General features: G+C 34.7%; 1 protein-coding gene and 1 non-coding gene across 2 annotated transcripts in view; one reads left to right on the plus strand and one right to left on the minus strand.

Moving 5' to 3' along the window:
- Gfral (GDNF family receptor alpha like) overlaps positions 1-21149 on the minus strand; it is a 94998-nt gene extending 73849 nt beyond the window's left edge. The window contains exons 1-5 of the mRNA XM_045156977.1: positions 20875-21149; positions 13776-13910; positions 11383-11535; positions 2208-2264; positions 1083-1413 (exon numbers count right to left, since the gene is read on the minus strand). Coding sequence (XP_045012912.1) covers positions 1083-1413; positions 2208-2264; positions 11383-11535; positions 13776-13910; positions 20875-20905 — 707 coding nt within the window. The 5' untranslated portion in view covers positions 20906-21149. The remainder of the gene's footprint in view (positions 1-1082; positions 1414-2207; positions 2265-11382; positions 11536-13775; positions 13911-20874) is intronic.
- LOC123463056 lies at positions 16999-17105 on the plus strand. The gene has a single exon (XR_006638668.1). It is a non-coding gene; the product is annotated as a U6 spliceosomal RNA (small nuclear RNA).
- Positions 21150-24363: the final 3214 nt, after the last annotated feature.

Genomic DNA, 24363 nt, shown 5'->3' on the forward strand with positions numbered 1-24363 from the left:
CATGCCAAAGCTCTCTAAGAACCCTTCCAAGTCCTTGTAGTCCAGGTCTGCTACACCTCACCCTGTTTAATTTCTGGCTTCTTCTTTATCTGTTCCCATGAGCATTCCATCTTGCTGTCTTGAGCATGCCAGCCTTATTTCGTCCTCCACACCAGCTTGTCTGTTGGCATGGTTTGAACTCTTTTGACATTAACTGAGGAGATTCATTCCTTCATTTATTCAAGGAAGGTAACTGGTTCATATTTGGAGCATTCCATTGATACTTCATGGTACTCTTTATCATTTTCCTGGTTTTAACCTTCAAAGTGCTCATTACTTTACACCATATACATTCCTTATCATCAGTCTTCCTCTACTATAATCTACTAGATTATAAATTGCAAGACAAACAGTGCTATCTAGATAGCAGATGCTTCATATATGTTTTTTGAACAGGTTAATAAATTACCAATATTAGATACCAATAATGCATACAGAAGAGGAAAACTGAAGTATTTCTGACAGTGCACTGAGAATGTCTAAATCATGCTTACATTACCTTCTTCTTCATGTTCTCCATCAGAAGACAGGAAAGATATATTTTGAAGTTGAAGAGTTATCTTGAAAAATTAGTAGCATTATATAATCCCATCAAACTCAATATGGTGGTATATAGCTCATGCCTATATTCCTAGCATTCAGGAGGCTGATGTAGGGGTATGGTGAATTTAAAGTTAGCCTGGGCAGAACCCCATATCAAAACCAAATACAGACAAGACCCTATAATCAAACAAGCAAATATATCTCAGATATGCAAACCTGGATGATTAATAATTCATTAGTTAAACTTGCTATACAAACTTAATCATCAATTTTGGAATACTGAATTTGCTTATTCTTTTAATAAGAACTAGTGTATAGTTTGCATTTAAATTTAAAAAAAAGAACACTATGCATGCACCTCAGATTCAAGAATATGAATTGTCTGGCATTGTGAATAATGGTGGGAACTCCAGCTAATGTAACGAGATCAAGTGTTAGGACTGTGTTGCACAAAATAAGGTTCCAAAATAAGAAAGTAAGGTATGTGTGCTTTTACTCACCTGCATAATTCATCATTTCTGCAACTGTGAATTACATTGAGGCAAGTAGGGGGTGGAACTCTGTTCACTGCACAGGGCTTGCTGTGAAGAGCTTCCTTGGATTGCTGACAAGTTATATCAGATTGAGCACAGTCACAGAAAGCCAACATCTGGGCAGTGTTAAGAGGCATGTTTTGATAGAAGAACCGTATGGCTGCTTGGCAGTGTTTCACATCGCACAGATCTCCATTTGCTGAGCATGCTTTTAGGTAAAGGGCCAAATGTGTATTGCAGACCACATCCTCCACACACGCCTCTGTCACTTCCAAACAGGAGTGGGTCCACTCGAATCCTGAAAACAATAGTATGCTCAGGTTGTGGAAAAATAAACACATAACTGCACTGACAGAAGTATGTGAGCAGAATACCATGGTATATTAGTGTGCTGTTTGGCCATTTTTTTTTTTATGTAAGCCTGAATTTACTGAGATTTGAATAGTTTACTGTTTGAATTATCTTTCATCAATACTGGGTGTATGTTTGGAGCTGTTACCAGTATTGAATAGGGCCAAATTGAGTTTTAGGGGAAAAAAAAATCTGTGAGTCCGAATTTAGCAGTAGCAAATAATAAATCTTCAAAAATAGCATTTGGAACATGGAGCTTATGGTGAGTTCGTGCCTCAAGTCAAAATCATTTTTGGTCTAATGCAGTTTGCTGGGATGAGGGTGGGATATTCTGCATATGTAAGAAACCCTAACCTATTAAGATGCTTACACACTGAAAAATGCCATGCCTGTGAATATGGCCCTTGGCCACCATTACAAGCACATACAAGAATAGCGGCTCCACATATTTTACCAGTATGATGCAAATAAATATCCATGAAATTTAGCTAGGATTTGGTTTCCATTGTAAAGTATTTCTCAGAATATTCATCAAAAGATGATGGATAAGTAAAATAGTTGTCTGCACATATCATTGGTAGAGGAAATATGATGGTTTTCCTCAATTATTTTTATACCAGAACTATTAGACCACACATACTACTTTGTATTGGAGTATCCTTATGAAGCCCTACAATTACAATTAAATTGCATTATCTAGATTTCATAGCCCAAATAAAAATAATAGCTTATAAACCTTACCTTGGTGGAAAAGTATAGTTTGATTCTCTTTGAATTTATTCTCCTCTTTTATGTTATCTAGAAGCAAAACAACGAAACTATTTCACTATTGATCAACTATCTAAAGTTCCTAGGAGAATTTATGAACATACAATCTAGCAAAAATATATACAAGCTCATATAATATGCATTGAATCTTTAATATTCAAAATTAGTGAGGAATATAAAGAAAAATAAACCGCTGAAGTATCATTCGTTTAAATTCCATAGCCTGGCTTGTGGATTGGGTTACTTGAAAATTTTCAAAACATGTTAATGGCTAGACCATATTTTCTGAAGTAAACACAGACTAAGGAATTAGAAAAGAAATAATATGATTTTTTTAAAAGCAAGAAAATAGTACTTCACAGATGGTTCAGTGGGTAACACACTTGCTATGCAAGCATGAAGACCTGAGCAGGGGTCTCAGACCCCAGAACCCACTGCCTGTAACCCCAGTGTTTCTATAGTAAGACAGGAGGTGGAGACAGGAGAATCTTGTAAGTTTACAAGCCAGCTAGCCTAGCAAACACAACAGTGAAAAAGAGATTGTCTTAAACAATGTGAAAGGTGAGGATCGACACCCAAGGCTGTCCTCTGACTGCCATGCATGCAACATGGCACATGAACACATTCACACAAAACCTTACAAAGTAAAAGAAAGCAAAAAATAAAAAAGAAAGTCCTATACTAATAAAACATTAATTATGTACAAATGTAATTAAAAGACTATTTCCACCACTGATTACCCATTCTTGAAGAGTTCTTAGGATTTATGATTATTGAATTGGGATATCTCATTGATAGAATTCATCATTCAATAAATATTATTTGTGTTCCTACCCAGTGACACCGTTAATAACACCAATCTGAAGTCTTTCCTCATTAAGCACCTCATAGCATCATAGATAATAAATATGAACCAAACCCAAATTAAAATATGTGTGCTTGGAGGTGATACATGAACTTTGGGGTCTTTATTTGCCAATGCACCAATAATTTGTGGTGTTCCTGGATCCTTGTCCTATCAGTTTGAAGAATGAAATCCATGGTCCACAGGATAAAGTGCAGCAAGATTTTTTTTTTTTTATAGCTTAAAACTTTAGGAGGAAAAAGAGAAGGGGGGGGCTTAAGTCTAGAACATAAGAGAAGGATGCTACATGGGATTCGGCCCAGAGAGGCAAGGGGGGGTCTAGAAGACCACCTGGAAACTCCAATGTGAGATATTTTTTTTTAATGGGAAGTGAGTACTTGAGGAAGAATAAGTTTATACAGACAAATAAAAGATTTTATAGGTTTTCTGGTAATCTTAAATTAAGGGTCAGAGTACAAGCTTAATCTAGAAATTTGCCCTGGAAGTTGTAACATCCAGGTTTCTGTCAGCATGGTAATGTTTACCACTGTCAGTTAAGGGAAAAAAAAAAACAAAAACAAAAACAAAAAACACTTTTGGGGTTGTGTTATACTGACTGCCTAGCCAATTTTTATCTCCTAATAAAGGGTTAAATGAAAGTTTGTAACTTCATTTACAAACTAATTTTTGTTGACTATCAAGACATTAACTTTTTTAAAATAATTATTGGGCTGGAGAGATAGCTAAGTAGTTAAGTGCTTTTCTGTGAAGCCTTAGGACCCTGGTTCAAGTCTTAATTTCCCAGGACACATGTAAGCCAAATGCACAAGATGGCATATGCACCTGGAGTTTGTTTTCAGTGGCTTGAAGGCCCTGTTGTGAACATTCTCTCTCTCTCTCTCTCTCTCTCTCTCTCTCTCTCTCTCTCTCTCTCTTTCTCTCTCTCTCTCTTTCTCTCTCTCTCTCCCTTTCTTTCTGCAAATGAACTGCAGACATATGCACTACCTTGTGCATCTGGCTTATGTAGGTACTGGGTAGTAGAATCTGGGTCTTTAGGCTTCAAAGGCAAGCACCTTAACCACTAATCCATCTCTCTAGCCTGACCTTAGCTTTTGATATACACAAATATTCCTTCACGACTCAGTTTGTCCACACCTTTGTACCTATTCCCATCACTTCCTGCCAGCCCATTGGACATACATAGGGACAAAATGACATGAAAGTTCTTTTCACACTCCTAGTGTAGCACTGGTTGTTTATACTGTATGTTTTCATTTTTCTACTGATCAGGTCATGAATGACTGTTCTTGAATCATAAAGGGTTTTCATAAATACATTGGCCCAAATATTCTAACATTGCCTAATACTTGGTGTTGGAAAAGCCTGTGCTAATGATGAAAACATTTAAGAAACTACCTTGGACCTTCAGTAAGTAATGACTTAGTTGAATGTTTGTGGCTTGCTCCAAAATGCATATATGAAAGCTTTAACAATCCGTATATATGCATTTGGAGATGGTATCTCTAAAGAAGCAATTAATATGAGATGAAATCCTAAGAATGAGGATGCTAACTGATAGGTTTAATGACCTTAGAAGAGATATTATGTACTTTTTTTTTCTCTCTACCCCCTAACCATCCCTTGGGGCATTACCAACAAAGAGTCATGTGAAGATATAGCATGAAGACAGTTGGAAATATATGTATATGTATTTATATATATATTTATACATATATATGTATGTATAAATGTATATATGTATTTATATATATTACCCTCAATAATAGTCAATTTCATTTTAAAAAAATATTTAAATTTTATATTTTAGTTCTTTGAGAAAGACAGAGAGAAGCAGAGGGAGAGAGAGAGTCAGATAGAGAGAGATTGTGTGCACCAGGGCCTCCAGTCACTGCAGTGGAACTCCAGACACATGTGCTACCTTGTGTGTCTAACTTATGTGGGTCCTGAGGAATCAAACCTAGGTCCTTTGGCTTTGCAGGCAAGCACCTTAATGGCTAAGCAATCTCCCTGGCACAAATTTCATTTTTGAAGGCATATATTTTTACATGATGTATGTAGTACATCACAATAATTCATCTCAATATTAAATATAAATCTGATTTGATTATGTGTGTGCTTCATTTGTAAAAGTTTATATATATGCACTCTTCTAAAAGCTTAAGCAGTTGAAGGGTAAGATATCCTAGGAATACATAGATGCATATACCAACCAGACCTGTCATTTGAGTAGTTTTGCAACCATATGCAAATGCATCAAAAGATACAGTGTCTCCTACAGCATCATTGGAATTACTTGAATTTGTCCTCTCTCCCTCACCTGACAGTGTACAAAGAAAAATGCCTATCAATATTTTGATTTATTTTACAGTCTGATAAAATATCCTCATAACAAGTTTATTAATATGTTTCTATGAGATGAAAAATCAAATTAAGTGTAAAAGAAGGTTGATTTCCTGGGAGACAAACACATTTATTGTAAGTACAATCATCAAAGAAAACTAAAGAGGATCGGCTGGAGGAAAGAGAACTGTAGTATATAGGATGCCTGACTTCTCTGTTTCCCTGCCTTGTTAGGAAGTGCTGTGTATTTCCCACATGGACATCGCATGGGGCATTTGCATCTTTCACTTTTCCATTTACTAGGTAGAATTTGGTATTATCGCATGCTGCTACCATTTTAGTTCTATGCTGCTTTTCCAGGTACTGCCTTTAGCCACACCCTTGCCTCAATGGGAGAAGATTCTGAAAGTTTATGCCAAATTCAAAGTATTCTGTGGAAATAAATCAGTTCTTTGTAGAATCTGAATTGCATTTCAGCTTCCCTCTCCATGTATTCATGTGTTCCTTTTTGTAACTTTTGCTCCTGAGTGCTCAGTACAACACATGGTGTATACACAAGTCTGTCTCAGAGTCTGTTTCTAGGGAAACTGAAATAAAAATCCCCTCACTTAGATTGCCAGAACTAGAGAGCTCTGAGTTTTGTTGGTCTCATTTACTCCTTTATCCCAGTGCATAGAACAGATCTTGGATCCAGTATCATTCTAAATAAGTGAATATAATTTGCCATGGACTATTTGTTTATTGACTTTTTAAAAATCCCCTAAAATATTGCAAACTCCTTCAGTGAAGAACAGATTTTCTTTTAAATCTTACTACATAGAATCCAGCAGATTATAAATGTCTCAAAAATATGTATTCAGTGAATGTATAACCAAATATAATTAACACTATACCTAACCCTTAAGTTATATTGTTTCTCCCTAATACCTTCTGGTCATACCATTAAGGCTTACAAGCATTAATTTTGCTAGTGGAAATTTAATATTAATCTTCTAGACAGAAAGGACAAATAGGATCAGAAATGAAGTATTCCTTGGTTAATTTTTTTCTAAATTCTTTCTAAAATACTAACCTGAAATGATGTCCTCATTGGAAATGTCCTCATACCCTTCACTTAAGGTAGGGACTTGATGGATTTGAGTATCTTGTATGCAAATATCTATAAATAAGCTTCTCCAAATTTGCATGCAGTCTTCATCTGAAGGGAAAGTGCATTTGCAGTTCCACAAAGTCGTCCTTCTCAGGCTTCCTCTTAATTCCATGCACAGCCGTCTTCCATGAAGGGTGCTGCATAGTGCTGCCTCTTTGCCACAGGTTGACTTAAACCTGTGGTGTAGCAGGGCGCAGTGCTCAGACTCCTGGCAGGCCTGTGCAGCTGCGACACAATCATTCTTCTCCTCAGCCATGAGCTGTGTGTCATTCCCAGGGAGCCACTGTGAAATATTTGACCAAGGAGCCAAATCTGAAGACCATGCTGATTCTTCTACAAATGAAGTAAAACAATGAATAATAGTTAAATAGGATTATTTAGATATGCCACTTCAATCTGTTTCTCAAAATATAAATTATTTATCAATATTCTAGTATGCTTATAAAGTAATTGGAAAATTATTTCAAGGAATCTATTTTACATTATTTGAAATTTTAAAACCACAATAATTTATAGTCTCTGGAAACAAATAATATTAACATTCAGTTCTTCTTTTTTGTTGTTTTACCCTTTAGAGTTCTTTTAGACTTTTCCTTCCCTAATTCCCTTACTCCCTCAAATATCTTTAAAAGCTGATTTTTGTATTTCTGTTTAAAGTGCATAACAGCTCCTCCTATAAAAGGTTTAAAGTCTAATCTCTTTGGAAAATTATGCATATATATATATATGTATATATATATATATATATATATATATGGAATATAAATGCATACAAAATAGTGCAGGACAAATTAACATGTACACATATTTTCAATTTATACTTTATCTTTATGAATAGGTAAATATTTTGACACACTCAGGTAGCAATTTTCACCCATTGGAGGGTATATTGCCCTCAGTGAGCACACATGTTCTCCTTGAGATAGAACCAATAATCCCAAATTATATACCTTTTAAAGAAGAAAGTTATGAAAATAAATACCTTTATAAGGCTCGGAGAACACAGCACAGGCTTTGTGGTCCATTTCTAAAATATTTTGTTTTCTTCTGAGACACTTCAAGATGTCTTCATGTTGAGTACTTCGTGCACCCTAGCATTCTTCTTAAACCATTTTTAAAATTTCTTCTGGAGCATGTTGTACTTTTAGTTGTTTGTTTGTTCATTTTAAAACCTGTCCTTTTCATCTAGTTTCATTTTCAAATGCTTCATACTTCTACTCACATAAAAATTAAGACAATGCAGTTGGGTTGGAGCATGTTTTAGTAATGCAAAAGAAAGAGAAATAAGTCTTGTTTTATGTAAAGATGATCAAAAATTTTGTGGTATGTGCTGGGGTTGAAATAGAATGATTATAAGGTATCTACTTTTCTTGATTTTTCTTTTTCTTTTCTTTTTTTTTTTTTTTTTTAAGTTTGGTCCTCTCTAGCCCAGGCTGACCTCCTGGAATTCACTATATAGACTCAAGGTGATCTTGAACTCACAGGGATCCTCCTACTTCTGCCACTCAAGTGCTGGGAGTAAAGGTGTGCTCCGCTCTGCCTGGTTTATCATTTCTTTTCACTGTGAACTGAATTGTAGTGCTTTTTGGAAGCATAACAACCAAATCAAGTCTATCATGAAATACACTTGTGAGAGCATTTAGGTCTCCTCTGTCTGCTTACTGCCTGGAACTTTTCCATATGGATGATTTGCCCATATTTCCAAGGGTAGCATTTGAAAATGATATGGAAAAATGTTGATTGAAATAGGAAGTATTTTACTGTCAAAACAAACCGAATATTAAAAGCATTCTAATCAGCAACTTGATGTCATGTTCAGGTCTTATCATATCGAATTCTTGTCTACAGTTACTTTGTTTCACTGTGTCTTCTCTTCTGGCTTTTGAAATTCTAGTCTGAGATTATTTTTTTTTAACTGTCCTTATAAATCTTTGTTTGGGTTTCCTTAATTTGGTTATGAAATTAGTCTAAGAATACTTTCCTTTCCATTTCCAATCTTTTATTGGCAAATTATATTCTTTTTATTTAATAAAGATTTATTTTACTGGGCTAGAGAGATGGCTTAGCTGTTAAGTGCTTGCCTGTGAAGCCTAAGGACCCCGGTTCGAGGCTTGATTACCCAGGACCCATGTTAGCCAGATGCACAAGGTGCCACACACATCTGAAGTTCGTTTGCAGTGGCTGGAAGCCCTGGTGCACCCATTCTCTCTCTCTCTTTCCCTCTCTCTCTCTCTCTCTCTCTCTCTCTCTCTCTCTCTCTCTCTCTCTCTCTCTCTTTCTCTGTCTGTTGCTCTCAAATAAATAAAATAAAACAAAAAAATTTAAAAATCTATGTATATTTTTATTTATGAGAATGGGTGTGCCAGAGCCTCTTGCCACTCCAAACAAACTCCAAATGCATGTGCCACTTTGTGTATCTGGCTTTATGTTCATAATGAGGAATCAAACTCAGGCCACTAGGCTTTGCAAGCAAGTGCCACTAACTGCTAAACCATCTCTACAGCCCTTCTTCATGTTTTGAATGTACTTATAAATACTGAACTCCAAAAACCTGTATCTCTGTTTTAGGTTTCTATCCTCAACTCAAGAGTGAAAGCTATTTCCAAATGCTTGCTATCTGAGGCATGTCCTTTTAAAATTCATTTTTAGTATGGGAAACTTGGAAATAACACAAGTCTTCTATACCCAGATGTTCCAAAATATGTTTTATATACAATGTTTTCTTAATGTAATTAATTCTATTTTTCCTTTTTCCTATAATTTTCTTCTTTATGTCTCATCTCCATATACAAAAAAAATCTTTGGATTCTATATTTAATACATTTCCTCCCTATCATATCCAAAGGGTTGCTAAGTCCTATCAATTATACTTCATAACTATTCTCTTATGTTCATCTTACAATTCTCAGGACCACTATGTTATGCTAGATATGTATCAACTCTGACACAAATTATTTTGATAGGTTTGTAACTGATACCACAGGCCTCAAACTTGCTGTTGCTTTCCTTCCATCTCCTGAATTACTGACTGATGACAGTAACATTTATCAACATCTGGTTTCTTTCTATCATCATCTCTTGAAACTGCTCCAACCTACATTCCAGCTTTACAAAGGATTTGTCGCTCACCAAATGAGATCCTTTTCATTCCATTTTCTCTGGATAAAGCGTTCATTTTGGTTTACCTCCCTCATCTCTTCAGCTCCCTTTTCCTCTGCCAATTCTGTGAAGCCTTCCTTGTGCATCACAATTATTTCTTTCCTTATGGCTTCAAATATTTGTGTGTGTGTGTTTATGTTGAATATATTTATGCTTAGAATGTAGAATGAAATATGTTGTACAAGTGATATTTGGCAATGTTCATGTTAAATAAAAATTAAAATCATACAAAATTTGTTGCTTGGAGGTGCTGGAATAAATCTAGGACTCATCAAGAAAGATACAGAGTCAATACCAGATATTTAGAAATTAAATAATAACCTCCTTAAAGGAAAAATAACTCAAAAGACAGGTCCCAAGAAGGAAGAATGAGTATTTTGACCTGAATAAAAAGTTAGATACAGTGCATTAAATTTATAGATGTATATAAGATATGACTTGGCAAGAAGTTTACACTATTAAATGCTTATGAGAAAAAAGTGAGAAAACCCCTAATCAGTAATCTGCACTTGTATCATTTATATTTGTTTGTTTGATTTTACTTTTTATATTTTGGGATAGGGTCTATATAGCCAGATTGGTTTTGCTGTATGGGTGAGAAAGAGCTTGAACTTGTGATTCTTTTTCTCTACCCCCTGAGTGCTGGAGTCACAGGTGATCATCACTATGCATGTGTTTAGGTGGTATTGGGCTTAGAATGTAGGGCCGCATGTATGCTAGGCAGACATTTCTACCATCAGAACTATACCACCAGCCAATACACCTCTATTTTAAGAAACTTGAAAATTGAAGGGTAACTTACAGTTCAATAATACACAATAAACTACTAATAGAGAGCTAAATATAGAGAGGAAAATACAAATTGATATCTGAATGAAAAAGAAGGTATTACTCCCAATTCCACTGACATTATAAGAGAAAAATGGAGATCAAGAGAGATGGCAGTTCAAAACAGTTAAAATAGAAACTCTAAAAATACCCAACATAAATAAAAGATATGGAAGATAAACTACAAAACCTCACTCAATACAAATGGAAACCAAAATAATCCTATAACAATTTAACATGCAGAGTTTACAGTTGTAAACTTTCTTGGAGGATGGTCTAGAGTTAGGAGAATTGCTATGAGTTTGAAGCCACTTTGAGACTATATAGTGAATTCCAGGTCAGCCTGGATTAGAGCAAGATACTATCTCAAAAAAAAAAAAAAAAGACAAGAAAGAAAGAAAGAAAGAAAGAAAGAAAGAAAGAAAGAAAGAAAGAAAGAAAGAAAGAAAGGAAGAAAGAAAGAAAGAAAAAGAGAAAAAAGAAAGGAAGGAAGGAAGGAAGGAAGAAAGAAAGAGAGAAAGAAAAACAAAAATCAAAACAAAGCAAAAAAAAAGAATGGTCTGGATAAACTGAATTGATTCATGAAGGAAGAAATAAAATCACATCTTTCTAGATATACTAGAACAATATTTCTAGAATAATACTGTTCTAGAACATGAAAGTAAGATAACATAACAAAGCATGCCCATGCATCTTGTGTGAAGAGATATATTAATATATTACAATTCATATACAGCCATTGTTATTACATAAATACATCATGATTGAGCATGAGTTAGATTTAGAGCTGGACCAACAAGTATTACCTGACGTATTGATGCATTTTTTTCCAAGAAATTTATTCAAAGTACAATGTAGATCACCAGTACAGAGACACTCTTTAAACTGCACATTGGTTTCCACAAAAGACTGGATACCCAGGTTACAATGTGATGAATTCTTTATCTTGCAGGAGTCACCTGGATTTCACAATCAACATGTAACACTGTAGCTATTAATTTCTTTATGTTTTAAAAAGTTGTCCCCCCAAAATACCCTTAATATACCAACCTGAGTAGCTCATTATGATTGTAAGATTATGTGGGTACAAATACAAATACCCATTTTCACTGTTTACCCATAGAATGCTTCCTAAAATAGATGCAAACTTGCTGTGTTTTAAATGTCTTCCTCCGCAAATTGAATGATAATGTTTATTCTTTAGTAATAATGAATGTGGCACTTATATAAGGTGACCTTGGTAATTTCAAGTCTTAATATTATCATTTTAGTTATTTATGTGTTTTTTGTCTTAATCTGCTATTTCACTTTACTATGCCAAAATGTGTGTAGGCTCTAAAGTTATTATGAAAAATGGAATTGATATTAAAAAAATAAATACTGCTGAATAAAGGAGTAAATCTTTCATAATTACAAATATTTCATATTCTGCTTTAGAAAATCCATCTTCTGTTCTGAAGAAAACTACTTGATTTTCTTTCATTTGTGAATTTGAGAATATTTTATCTTTGATTCATTCATAATTATGTAAATATTATTGTAATTTATTGCAAATGACTTGATATTTGCCTACTATCATACCTAAATAATAATTCATGACACACTACATGTGATATTATAATAGTATTCTTTAAATTGCCTTATCATCAAAACAAATAATACCTTTTTGCCATCCTCTGCCCTTATCTTAAAATTATGCTATTTTGAGCAAATAAGGCCTCTGAAATTCTATTTCCTAAATAGTAATATGAACATTAGACTAGCTAGCTATAACTTTCCTTTTGGTGTTAATGCTCTCTCTATATATCAAGGTAGAGAAAAGATGTGGTCTTCTTCAGCATTCTGTGAAATCCTTTGAGGTATTTTGTTGGGCAGGATGTATGCTGATGGACATTGTGTGCACTGGCGTTCTTTACACTGTAGCTTCTTGCTTTGAATCAAACCATACTCTAAAGCAAAGCATATATGAGGAAAGGTGAGAGTCTAGCCACATGTTTGCAAATTGTGTGAAGAGGATGGATAAATGGAGTATGTCACACAAGACACTGTTCATTCACCCTTTTGAATCTTTACTGGAGAGGGTATGATTTAGACTGACCTTAATCTTCTACAGATTTTCTCTCTCCCCACCCCTTGCTCTCTTTTCTCTCTATCTCTTTTAAATTTCTTGCATTTTGGAGTTTATAATAGTCATAGTATAAAGAGAAGTAAGCCTGTTATTATATTAAAATAAAATCTCTGACTAATTTGGCATAACATTACAGAGGGAAATGGTTCATAATATATTATTATAAATCTATGTTTAGTGAATGGAGTCTTTTAATGATGATTCTCATTTAATATTAGCTCAACTATATATTCAAACCATTTTGTTTTGTTTTATAAATATTGGTTATTCTAATCTTTGCACCATCCCTTCACATGCATGTAATGTAAGACAGGTTAAAATTAAAATATGTTTTAATTTGTCCTTGACACAGTACAAATGGAAATAATGTATATGTAACAAGAATATATACATACATATATGTTTATATTATACATACATGCACACATTATACCAGTCTGCACATAGATAAGAATCGTGACTAATATTTTTTCTGGTTAATCACTAAAAAAGTTAAGATAGAAGCTAAATTTTAGTTCATTTGTAAGTTTTTGTCCATGTTTCTAAGAAACATACACATAACTATAACACTATTCATGATGAGATAAATAAGAATATAATCTGAAATTTTATTGAAAGTTGTCCTTGGCATTGATATATAAAGTTTCATTTGTAATTAAGAATATACTTTTGAACTGGAGAGATGGCTTATCAAATAAAGGTGCTTGATTGTCAAGTCTGTCAGTGGGTTCAATTTCCTAGTACCCATGTAAAGCCAGATGCAGAAAGGGGTGAATGAATATGCAGTTCATTTGTAGGGGCATGATATCCTGAAATGCCCATACTCATTCTTTATGTCTGCTCTTTTCTATCCTTGTCTCAATCTAATAAAAAATAATCTAATATCAGAATATAATTTTATACCTGAATTCACTAAATATATTTGAAGATGAATCAATTGAAAGTCAAGATTAAGTAAGGTATTTAGATCAAATGTAATTTAGTTCCTAGGACTTTATAAGAAAATATCACATACCATTTTTTATATTGGAAAATAAACTAATTTGGATGCATTGTAGCAGCACAATTTACCTGATGCATGGCAGGCATCGTCCATTTGTCTCCATGCATGTTCACAGTCATTTGCATCCTGTAGGCATTGCTCCATTAACTGTGCACAGTCATTTGTTTGGAAAGGAGTTTCATTTTCTGAGCTCAGCTTCAGAGCTGAAATAGTCAAGAATAGCCACAATAATAAGACCCTCACAAGTTTGTAACATATAGTCATATATCATATATATATATATACATAGTCATATAGTTGCCATCTTCCTCAACTCTAAGTTAACAGTAGGAAAGGGCAGATCATAGAAAATAAAACATCACAATTATTGTTGTAGTCACCCTCACATTGCTGATTAAAAAAAAAAAAAAAAAAAAAAAAAAACTTGACCAAAAGCAGCTTGTGGGAGGAAAGGTTTGACTTGGGCTAACAGTCTTGGTGGAAAGCTTCATGATGGCAGTGAAAAGCACAGTATAAACAGAAGCTAACATCACCTCTGCCACAGTAGGTGTAAAACAGCAGCAAGAAGAGTGACCTGAACTCCTGCAAGGGGACCTGGCTATAACACATCAAAGCCTGTCTCTAGCAACATGTCTCCTCCAGTAAGTCTTCAACTCCCTCACAAATTGCCATCATCTGGGGACCAGGCATTCAGAACACAAGAGTTTATGGGGGACAACTGATTCAACTATCATAGTTATTATAAGGCTGACGTGAATTACTTCCTTAACGCTCTACATATATGCTATTTTTTCTACATGATTCATTTTCCTTTGAATATGTAATTTTGTATTTTTAATTATCAAACAAAATATGCTGTAGATTTTATTTCACTTTCATACATATTTTATTATATTTTAATCATCTTACAGACTTTCTACTTTTCCAACTGCCCCCTATTAATCTCCTTCCTCCTCGGAAATAGTTCTTTCAATTAAAAAGGTATTCAAACTCTTCATCCAAAAGGTAAACTCAAGTTAAAACTACATGGAGATTCCATCTTGCACTTTAAAAGGTTGTTATCAAGAATGCTGGTGAAATGTGGAGAAAAGGTATCCTTCTGTCTTACTGGTAGGAATATAATCTGGTACAACTACTATGGATAAAATTAAATCCCAACATTTCTCAGAAAACCTGTTGTGGTAGTTTGAATGGATGGTCCCTAATATATTAAGAAGTTTAGCAAAGTTTGTAATTTAGATATGCGGCTACTTGGCTGGAGGAGGTGTCACTGTAGTGGATCCTAGTGTCCAGCCCTAAGGTATAGGGTGGATTTGGAGTTATAGTCTAAAGATATGCAAAGGGCCTGAACTTTGCCTGGAGTTCGTAGGTATGCTTGCTTGCTTTTTAATGGTTGTTCTCTTCGCTCTTTGCTTGGACCTGTGACAGTGGGCCAGCTTCTTCTGCTGGAACTTCCACTGTGTCAATAAATCCCTTCCTCCCATCTGGCTGCAGTGCTGCTTGCTGCCTTATAGCATGGACTGAGACCACCATGGACTGAAGACCACTCCCACACCAGGAAGCCTCCAGGCCTTCAGTGTCAGGTTGGGTCTACTGAGGCATTCATCCTGATAGACTGAGCAGCTCATGACTCCTGGGCCTGCAAACTGCTAGTGTTGGACTGCTGTAAACTAATCTAATAAATTCCCTCTTATAAAATTCATTCTATCAGTTCTGTTCCTCTATAGAACCCTGACTAAAAAAACTAGTCATAGATTAAAAAAAATTTTTTTTTCTAACTATTCTAGAAAAAAGTGGTTTAATTTATGTAACATTGTCCTCTCCAACACTAGTCTATTGTAAAGCCACCTCCCTCATCAACAATGCTGTCAATAATATGAGATGTTTATGCCTCTTACTTTTAGTGTTTGACAAACTCACTCGTTGGTTAGCTGGTCTCTGGTTTTGTCTCATTCAGACAAGTTCTTTATGCTCCTTAATGTAACTAATCTCAATTCTTTGTTTAGTTACTTTAGATAGTTGCTCATAACATGCCTCTTGTATTTCCCATCACATTAAGTCAAAAGTCCTAAAGCACTCAGTTTGTGAAAACAGTCCAAGTTTTCTTGCATCTCTAGGGAACATAGTAAGCATACCAGTTCTTTTCCTTGTGGAATAACTCTTGGTCTTTTAAGACCATCATCCATTTAGGGAAAACTCTGAATTTTACATCATCCTTTCCTACAGACAAGTTCAACTAACATCCTTCCTTCGCTTCTCCTGCATCTTGAGAATCCTGCAACATAGAATTTTCTGCCTCCCCATGCATGTGAATGTGCTTGATATCATTGGATTCTATAGCTTTTCTAGGAACACATTAAGGGTTCTTCATAATTACATTACCAAAATATAGATGTATTTTATGAGTAACCAATAAATGCTAAATAAATAACTAATATGTAATAAGATACTACCTTCTGGTTATTTGAAAGTTATTTTTGGAGGAAAATTAAAAAAAATCATCAGGTTTTCTCTGAACGTGTATAAAAATAACCATACTAATTTCCTATGTTTCACAACAGTGTGAAGCTAATTCTCTAACCTTGCAACCTGACACTTGCTTAATCAATTAATAGTGTAATACCATAATCACAACTGAGGTATAAAAATTAGTATATGAACAAGTAGAGCCAAAGATGTTATTGCTTATGAACTATGTACAAAAGTATAGAGTCATAAGGCTTAAATTAAAACCTCAAATTCTTTTATTTTTATCTCTCGCTAGACTTTGTTTCCTAAGAAAACTCCAAGACAACTAAATTGCACCATGTGTATTATTTGTTGGGTTTCTGCACTTGGAGGTTATGCCCAGGGTGGTAGCTTGGGTACATTTTTCTTGTTTGGTATTTTTAATGTGTTTGGAAAAGCATATCAAGTTACATCCCTTTGCTCTGAAAATGGCAAACACAGAGGATGGTACATTTGATAAAAGTTTCAGGTTACTTGAACTGATTCAGTTCTACAGAGACCTAAAATAGAGATTTCATGTTAAAATTCTAATTTACTAAAAACTGGTATTTATTTGGCATCATTTTTTTTTATTTCTTGTGTATTTTCTGGCTATATCTTCAAACTCTCATCAGTACACCAATGTGCTGACCACTGATGAATACTACATGTCATCTTCCCCAAATGTACCTAATTTCCTTTCATGCTTTCCACTGATGGTCAAATATCATTCTTAAACTGTTGTATTATTTCTTATACTTTCTAATTTAAGTAATATATTGAATCAACTAAGGAATCAATCTCGTGCTCGCTTCGGCAGCACATATACTAAAATTGGAACGATACAGAGAAGATTAGAATGGCCCCTGCGCAAGGATGACATGCAAATTTGTGAAGCGTTCCATACTTTTACTACTTCATATGCTTGAGTCTCCAGAGTCCCTCCGCTCTAAGGTTGATGAAGCCGTACCTGTTCTACAAACACACCAAGCTAAAGAGGCTGCCCAGAAAGCAGTGAACAGTGCCACTGGTGTTCCAACTATTTAAAATTGATAAGGGACCACGAAAAAAAACTCATACTTCACCGAAGAAAAAATATCTAAACATCGAAAAATTTAAATATTATGAAAAAAAACATTGCAACATATAAAATAAATTAAAAAAGGAAAGGAAACCTGAGCAAATGCCAGGTCTAGCAAATAATGCTTAGACCTAGATTACTTGATTTAAAAACAACAAAAACACAAAAAATAGTAAAATATGAAAACAAATTAATGTTTTATAGACCCTGGGAAAAAGAATTTTCAGCAAAGTACAAAAATTTAAAGCATTCCTTTCTTTAATTTTGTAATTCTTTACTGTGGAATAGCTCAGAATGTCAGTTGTGTTTTAAGTAGCAGAATTGGTAATTAAGCAAGGAAACATAATTTGGATTATAAAATTCTTGCTTTAATAAAAATTCCTTAAACAGTGAAAAAAAAAAAAAAAGAAATCAATCTCAAAGATTTGGCCCACAACAAACAAAAAGATACCTTTCCCTTTTAATATTCCATCTTATTCATTATTGTCTGATTTGTGACTATGTATATAAATGGAATTAAGTTTTTTTTTGAAATGTTAAGAGAAAAGTAGATTTTACCTTAAAAGTAATAAGATGACAAATGCTACACTTCATATCATTCTCTTAAAGATATATAAGGTCCATTAATATACTAAATGCAATGTGTCTTAAAAATTCAGTGTTTCATATTGTGAAAATGGCAATCTTACCTAAAGCAATCTACATATTTAATGCAATCCCTATCAAAATTCCAAAGGCTTTCTTCATGGAAATAGAAAAAAACAATCCAAAAATTCATTTGGAATCACAAAAAACCTGGAATATCTAAAATAATACTGAGCAACAAAAAAGAGGCTGGTGGTATCACCATACCTGATTTTAACCTATACTACAGAGCCATAGTAACAAAAACAGCATGGTACTGGCACAAAAACAGACATGTAGATCAGTGGAACAGAATAGAGGACCCAGATGTAAGCCCAAGTAGCTATAGCCACCTGATATTCGATAAAAATGCCAAAAATACTCATTGGAGAAGAGACAGCCTCTTCAGCAAATGGTGTTTTGAAAACTGGATATATATCTGCAGAAGGATGAAAATAGATTCTTCTCTCTCGCCATGCACAAGAATTAAGTCCAAATGGATTAAAGACCTTAACATCAGACCGGAAACTTTGAAACTGCTAGAGGAAAAAGTAGGGGAAACCCTTCAACATATTGGTCTTGGCAAAGACTTTCTGAATACAACCCCAATTGCTCAGGCAATAAAACCACAGATTAACCACTGGGACCTAATGAAATTACAAAGATTTTGCACCGCAAAGGATACAGTGAAAAAAGCAAAGAGGCAACCTACAGAATGGGAAAAAATCTTCGCCAGCTATATATCTGATAGAGGATTAATATCTAGGATATACAAAGAACTCAAAAAGTTAAATAATAAGGAATAAAACAAGACAATCAAAAAATGGGCTATGGAGCTAAATAGAGAGTTCTCAAAGAAAGAAATACGAATGGCATATAAGCATCAAAAAAATGTTCTACGTCACTAGTCATCAGGGAAATGCAGATTAAAACTACATTGAGATTCCATCTCACTCCTGTCAGATTGGCCACCATCATGAAAACAAATGATCATAAATGTTGGCGGGGATGTGGAAAAAAAAGAACCCTTCTGCACTGCTGGTGGGAATGCAATCTGGTCCAGCCATTGTGGTAAACAGTGTGGAGGTTCCTAAAGCAGCTAGAGATTGATCTACCATATGACCCAGCTATAGCACTCCTAGGCATATATCCAAAGGACTCATCTCATTTCCTTAGAAGTACATGCTCAACCATGTTTATTGCTGCTCAATTTATAATAGCTGGGAAATGGAACCAGCCTAGATGTCCCTCAACAGATGAGTGGATAATGAAGATGTGGCACATTTATACAATGGAGTTCTACTCAGCGGTAAAGAAAAATGAAGTTATGAAATTTGCAGAAAAATGGATGGACCTGGAGAGTATTATACTAAGTCAGGTAACCCAGGCCCAGAAAGCCAAGCACCACATGTTCTCTCTCATATGTGGATCCTAGCTACAGATGACTGGGCTTCTGCGTGAGAATGAAAATACTTAGTAGCAGAGGCCAGTAAGTTAAAAACGAGACATAAAGGGTAGAGAAAGGAAGGGAGGAGGATACTTAATAGGTTGATATTGTATATATGTAATTACAATGATTGTAATGGGGAGGTAATATGATGGAGAATGGAATTTCAAATGGGAAAGTATGGGGGTGGGGAGGGAGGGAATTACCATGGGATATATTTTATAATCATGGAAAATGTTAATAAAAATTAAAAAAAAATTCAGTGTTTCTCATATTTCTTAGGCAATAGAAATTTACCTTATCACAAAATATATTAATATGATGTCAAAGAAAAGCAATTAAGAAGGTGATTTAGGAAATGTCATGGCCCTTAAAAATGTTATAAGTGATTTCTGTCTTTTATAGAAACTAATTTAAGGCTACTTAAAATATGGTTATGATGTCCTGAGCCTTTTCCACTGAAGCCATAATGAGACTGTCATCTAGTTTACATGCTGTATTACATTTCTACAAAAACTAAAGCCTCCTAGAGTTCACTTAGAAACTAATGAATGAAATAATGAAATGTTTTAGAGATGAGATCCATTATTTAATACTTGGAATAAGGAATACTGAAAGTATGTAAAGAATGTTATCCCTCCCAAAACTATTCTTGGTTTTGATTTCATTCTCTGTTCATGATTAACATAATTTGAAATAACCTCTAGAAAAAACTCCTGACCCACAATTTCCCCTTGGTTATCAATAACTGTTAGCTTATAATAAACAAAATACTCTGGTTTTAATTATTAGCATCCAATAATAAAACCAATAATACCTTTTCCTAAAAATCTATATACTAAAGAAAATATAAATTTCCTTTGTCACATAATTATCAGGTATATTTTCATGGAGTGTATGTTAAGTGAAAATGAATTCTGTTTTACAACCTATTATAGTGAATCAATAGGATCAAATATGAGAGAGCTAGTCCATGTCTTTTATATTTATGACATAAAACTTGATCAAAATGCAACGTACTTAATATGGCGCTAAGTTGTTTTGCTCTACTTATTTTTTCTTAGTTACTTCAAAAATAGTTCAAAATTAAACTTTAAAAATAGAGGATTTGAAGAGTTAAAGTTAATCTAATTTTATTGAATTTCAAAGCAAAATATGTGATTTAAATGTTTTCTTCTTATAACTTGTTAATAGATAGTGGAAATTTTCATTTCTAATAGATTCTTATACATAATAAAATACTTAATTCCCAATAATTAACTAAGTCATTGGATTACTTTGCAATCAAGAAACAATCTGATGACTAAGGTAATTTTTATAGTTTACATTCTATATAGTAAAAAACAAGTGAATTAAAGTACATGCACATCTTTGAAAAATAATAAACAACATCAATGTGTACATTTGAACACAACTGCTATTTCTTACTACATTACCCCATTAAGCATACATTAGATGGGACAGTATTCCATTTACAAAGAATCAACATTACAGTGACTGTTGACAAATGAAAACATGGCTCACTTACCCAAGAGAATGAGCAGTATCATGCTGGGCATCTGGGAGCAAGTTGCCTGGTAGGAAGGCAGATGTACTGACTACAGTTAACTTCCTAACTGAAACCCCCAGAATTTCATTTCATTTCACTCTTGTTTCTTAAGGGCATTACCAGTTCAAGTCAGCACCCTAATGTCTCCATTTCCTCACCAATCATTTTTGAGCTGTGAACCTTCCTAAATATCTTCAAATTCAATTATTTTTCTCAGTGTGCTAGCCCCGGATATTATGCTTCTATAAAGGTCCACAAACCTAATAAAAAAGAAAATGATATAAGCTCTACACATCTATTAAAAAAAGATTTTTAGCTAGAATACTTAGCTGTGTATATTTCCAAAATGCAAACCACAATTTCATCAGACATTTGAATTAAATTCCAAACTCATTAATATGTTTCAGTAAGATAATTTCAAGTAACTTAAAGATATGAAAAGGAAAAGAGTTATAAACATCCAAGAAAATGTATGGTAAAGCCATGCTACACTAGAATGAACAATGCTACAGCTGGAGAGATGTCTCAGCAGTTGAAGGCGCTTTTTTCCAAAATGAACAATGTTGTTTTACATGTGTCCCAAACTCCAGTGTGCTTAAATGGGTACCACTGACATGACATTTCCTTGTACGCTCAAAACTCACCCACAGGGTGAAAAATGACTCCTTACAGAAATGCAGAAATTCTCCACCCCACTGGAAAAGTAATCACCTCCTCTGTCACCATCACTTGACATCTTTTCTAGATTAAAGCAGTGGCATTATTTGTCTTAATTCTGACTTGGATACTGTCCTCCCTCACTGAAATATTGAACTCATCCTCTCCATTAGGGTGTCATGAAACTTAAATCACCTTGATTCCTTTTTATAACCCATGTTTAGTAAATAAAAAGTATTTCTTTGGAAATAAATCAAGAAAAGATAGATGTATGAGGGCAGAGCATTTGTATTTTAGTGTTTGTGACAACATACTGTTCATGTTTACTTCACATTAGGTGAGAAGTTTTATTTTCAAAATGCCTGGGAAGAGAAACATAGACTCAGAAGTACAAAAAACTGAAAATTTGCACTCATTTTCTATACAGGTTAAGGTAAATGAGAACATCAGAAATTATTCCTCTGCAAAACATTAATTATATTATGGCTGTAATTGCTATTCAGCATTCATATCACAGCGACAACATTGTCCCCACTGACTTGTTATTTAACAAAGTAATTATAATATCATAAAAGTAATCTTTTTCCTTTTAAACACATTGACTCACTGAATTTTTACAACTTCTGGAACATGTTCTTCTTCCTGAGGTTAGCTAACTCCATAAGCAGCTGGAGCTATAGAGAGAGCTGGTGACTCTCACAGTTGGAGGGTATAGTATATAAAATTAAATCCCTGGGGCAGGTTGAATTAAGTGCTGTCCACAAACTCACATGTTCTGAATGCTTGATCCCTATTGGGGAAGTGAAGCCTTGCTAGAGGAGGTGAGTCATTTGAGTCTAGCCCTAAGGTAGTCAGAGTCAGCTTGGACTTGCTGGTTGCTGGCTGTTGTCTACTTGCTCTGGATAAAAAATGAAGTGAGCCAGCTTCTTCTGCCATCATGAAGCTTCCCCTGGCATCTGTAAGTCAAAATGAACCCTTTGCTCCCACATACTACTTCTGGTCTGGGGCCTTATGCCAGGAATAAGAAGGTAACTACAATAGAAAATTGGTAGGGAGAAGTGAGGTTATTGATGCTAGAATCTGGCTGTGTGACTTTTATCCTTTTGGAACTAATTTGGGGAGAAATGTGAAAGTATTTGAAAGTGTGGCCTAAGAGATGCCTTGTAAGTGCTAAAAGCAGAGTTTGATGGACTATTTTGGCCAGAAATAAGAGATCTAAATACAGAAAGAACTGTGGACTGTGAGGATTGGTTTAAGGGTGGAATAAAGAGCTTTGAAGGAACTGGGCTTGAAACAGCTTCTATGAGAGGTGTATTATTCTTCTGGTGTCTGAGAGCTTGTAGAGTTTCATTGCATAGAAATGGTCTGGTGTGAGCAGATGGATCTGGCTGAGAAAGAGATTAAGTTTCAGGCTGGAGACAGTGCCCATTTAACTGCAGTTGTTTGAGGAATTACAAAAATTGATATTGGGCTAGGTTTCAAAACAGCATTAAGACAGAAGAAAGTATTCTGACTCTTAAAAGCAGTGGCCTAAATGCTAAAAGAGTGTTCTGCTCTACAAAGTTAGCTATATTCCCCTTCCCCTTAAGATTAACATATCTGGTAGTCCACTTGGTACTATGGGAGTAAAACAAATACAGCAAAGAAAGGTTATTTGAAGATGGTCCCTAGACCATGTGGCACAGTGACCTGAAGGGAGGCCACATGGGCTACATCATGGATGTATGTTGCAGGAGAGACCCTATCAGTTTATGGAAATGGCAGGACTATGAGATGTCTGCTAAAGAGAGCTTCTAGCTCTGGATGGAGGGTTCCCTGTGACCAGCCCAGCTGGATGGATGGAATTGCAACTTCAGTGGCTTCATCACTGGTTATAGATGTCCGACTACGAGGTATAGGACTTGATTTTTGCCCTGTTTGTTTTAGATTTTGTATTGGTTCAATCTTTTCTCGCCAGGCCCACTGTGCCATATCATCTGTAAGCCATAATAAGCCCTTTCCTCCCATTAGCTGCTTCTGATTGGGAGCTTGTCCCAACAATGAAAAGGTAATGGCAAAAGTCCCTCAGGGTACCTTGAAACTCTTCCCTCCTCTAGCTTCTTTCTTCTTTGTCAGCTCCCCTTTTTTTTTTTTTAAATAATTTAAGCTTTTTATTTATTGACAACTTTCATAATTGTAAACAATATCCCATGGTAATTCCCTCCCTCCCCCTACTTTCCCCTTTGAAACTCCACTCTTCATTATATCCCCTCATAACAAGTACGTTTTTTTTTTTTCCTTTTCTGGCCTTAGAAAGATGGCTGTAAAGCCTTTGGCATTCATCTTTGATTCTTAGAAATAAGGGTGGGGCATGAACTTCATTGCCTATTCAAATTTCAGAGATAAGTCACATAAGTACAGATGTGTAAAATACCCATATGTGTGCCAAAAAGTAGAAGAAGTGAAGGGAACCCAGAGAGGCAGGAACTGCATATTCTGTAAAGCAGCCATGTGCAGAGTTTAATCATTTTACAAGGAAAAAAAACACAGATAAACAAAGAATACAAATTATAGAGGAAAATATGATGCCCTGGTCAGCTGCCTTGGCAGTATCAAGAATTCAATGATACATAGAACCTGAATGCAAAATACAAAGTGAATGAATGACACTGTGTTACCAAGTAGGTCAGCTACTGAAATCTGTAGCATAATAAGTATAGAAAACTTCTGAATTCATAAAGCTGCTTATTCCTGCATAATTAATAATTACCCACTCTTAATTCTAGAGTGTGGTCACCATACCATCAATCTTCTTTTTCTGTAGACCTGCCT

The sequence above is a fragment of the Jaculus jaculus genome, chromosome 8, assembly GCF_020740685.1.
Source record: "Jaculus jaculus isolate mJacJac1 chromosome 8, mJacJac1.mat.Y.cur, whole genome shotgun sequence".
NCBI classification, from domain to species: domain Eukaryota; kingdom Metazoa; phylum Chordata; class Mammalia; order Rodentia; family Dipodidae; genus Jaculus; species Jaculus jaculus.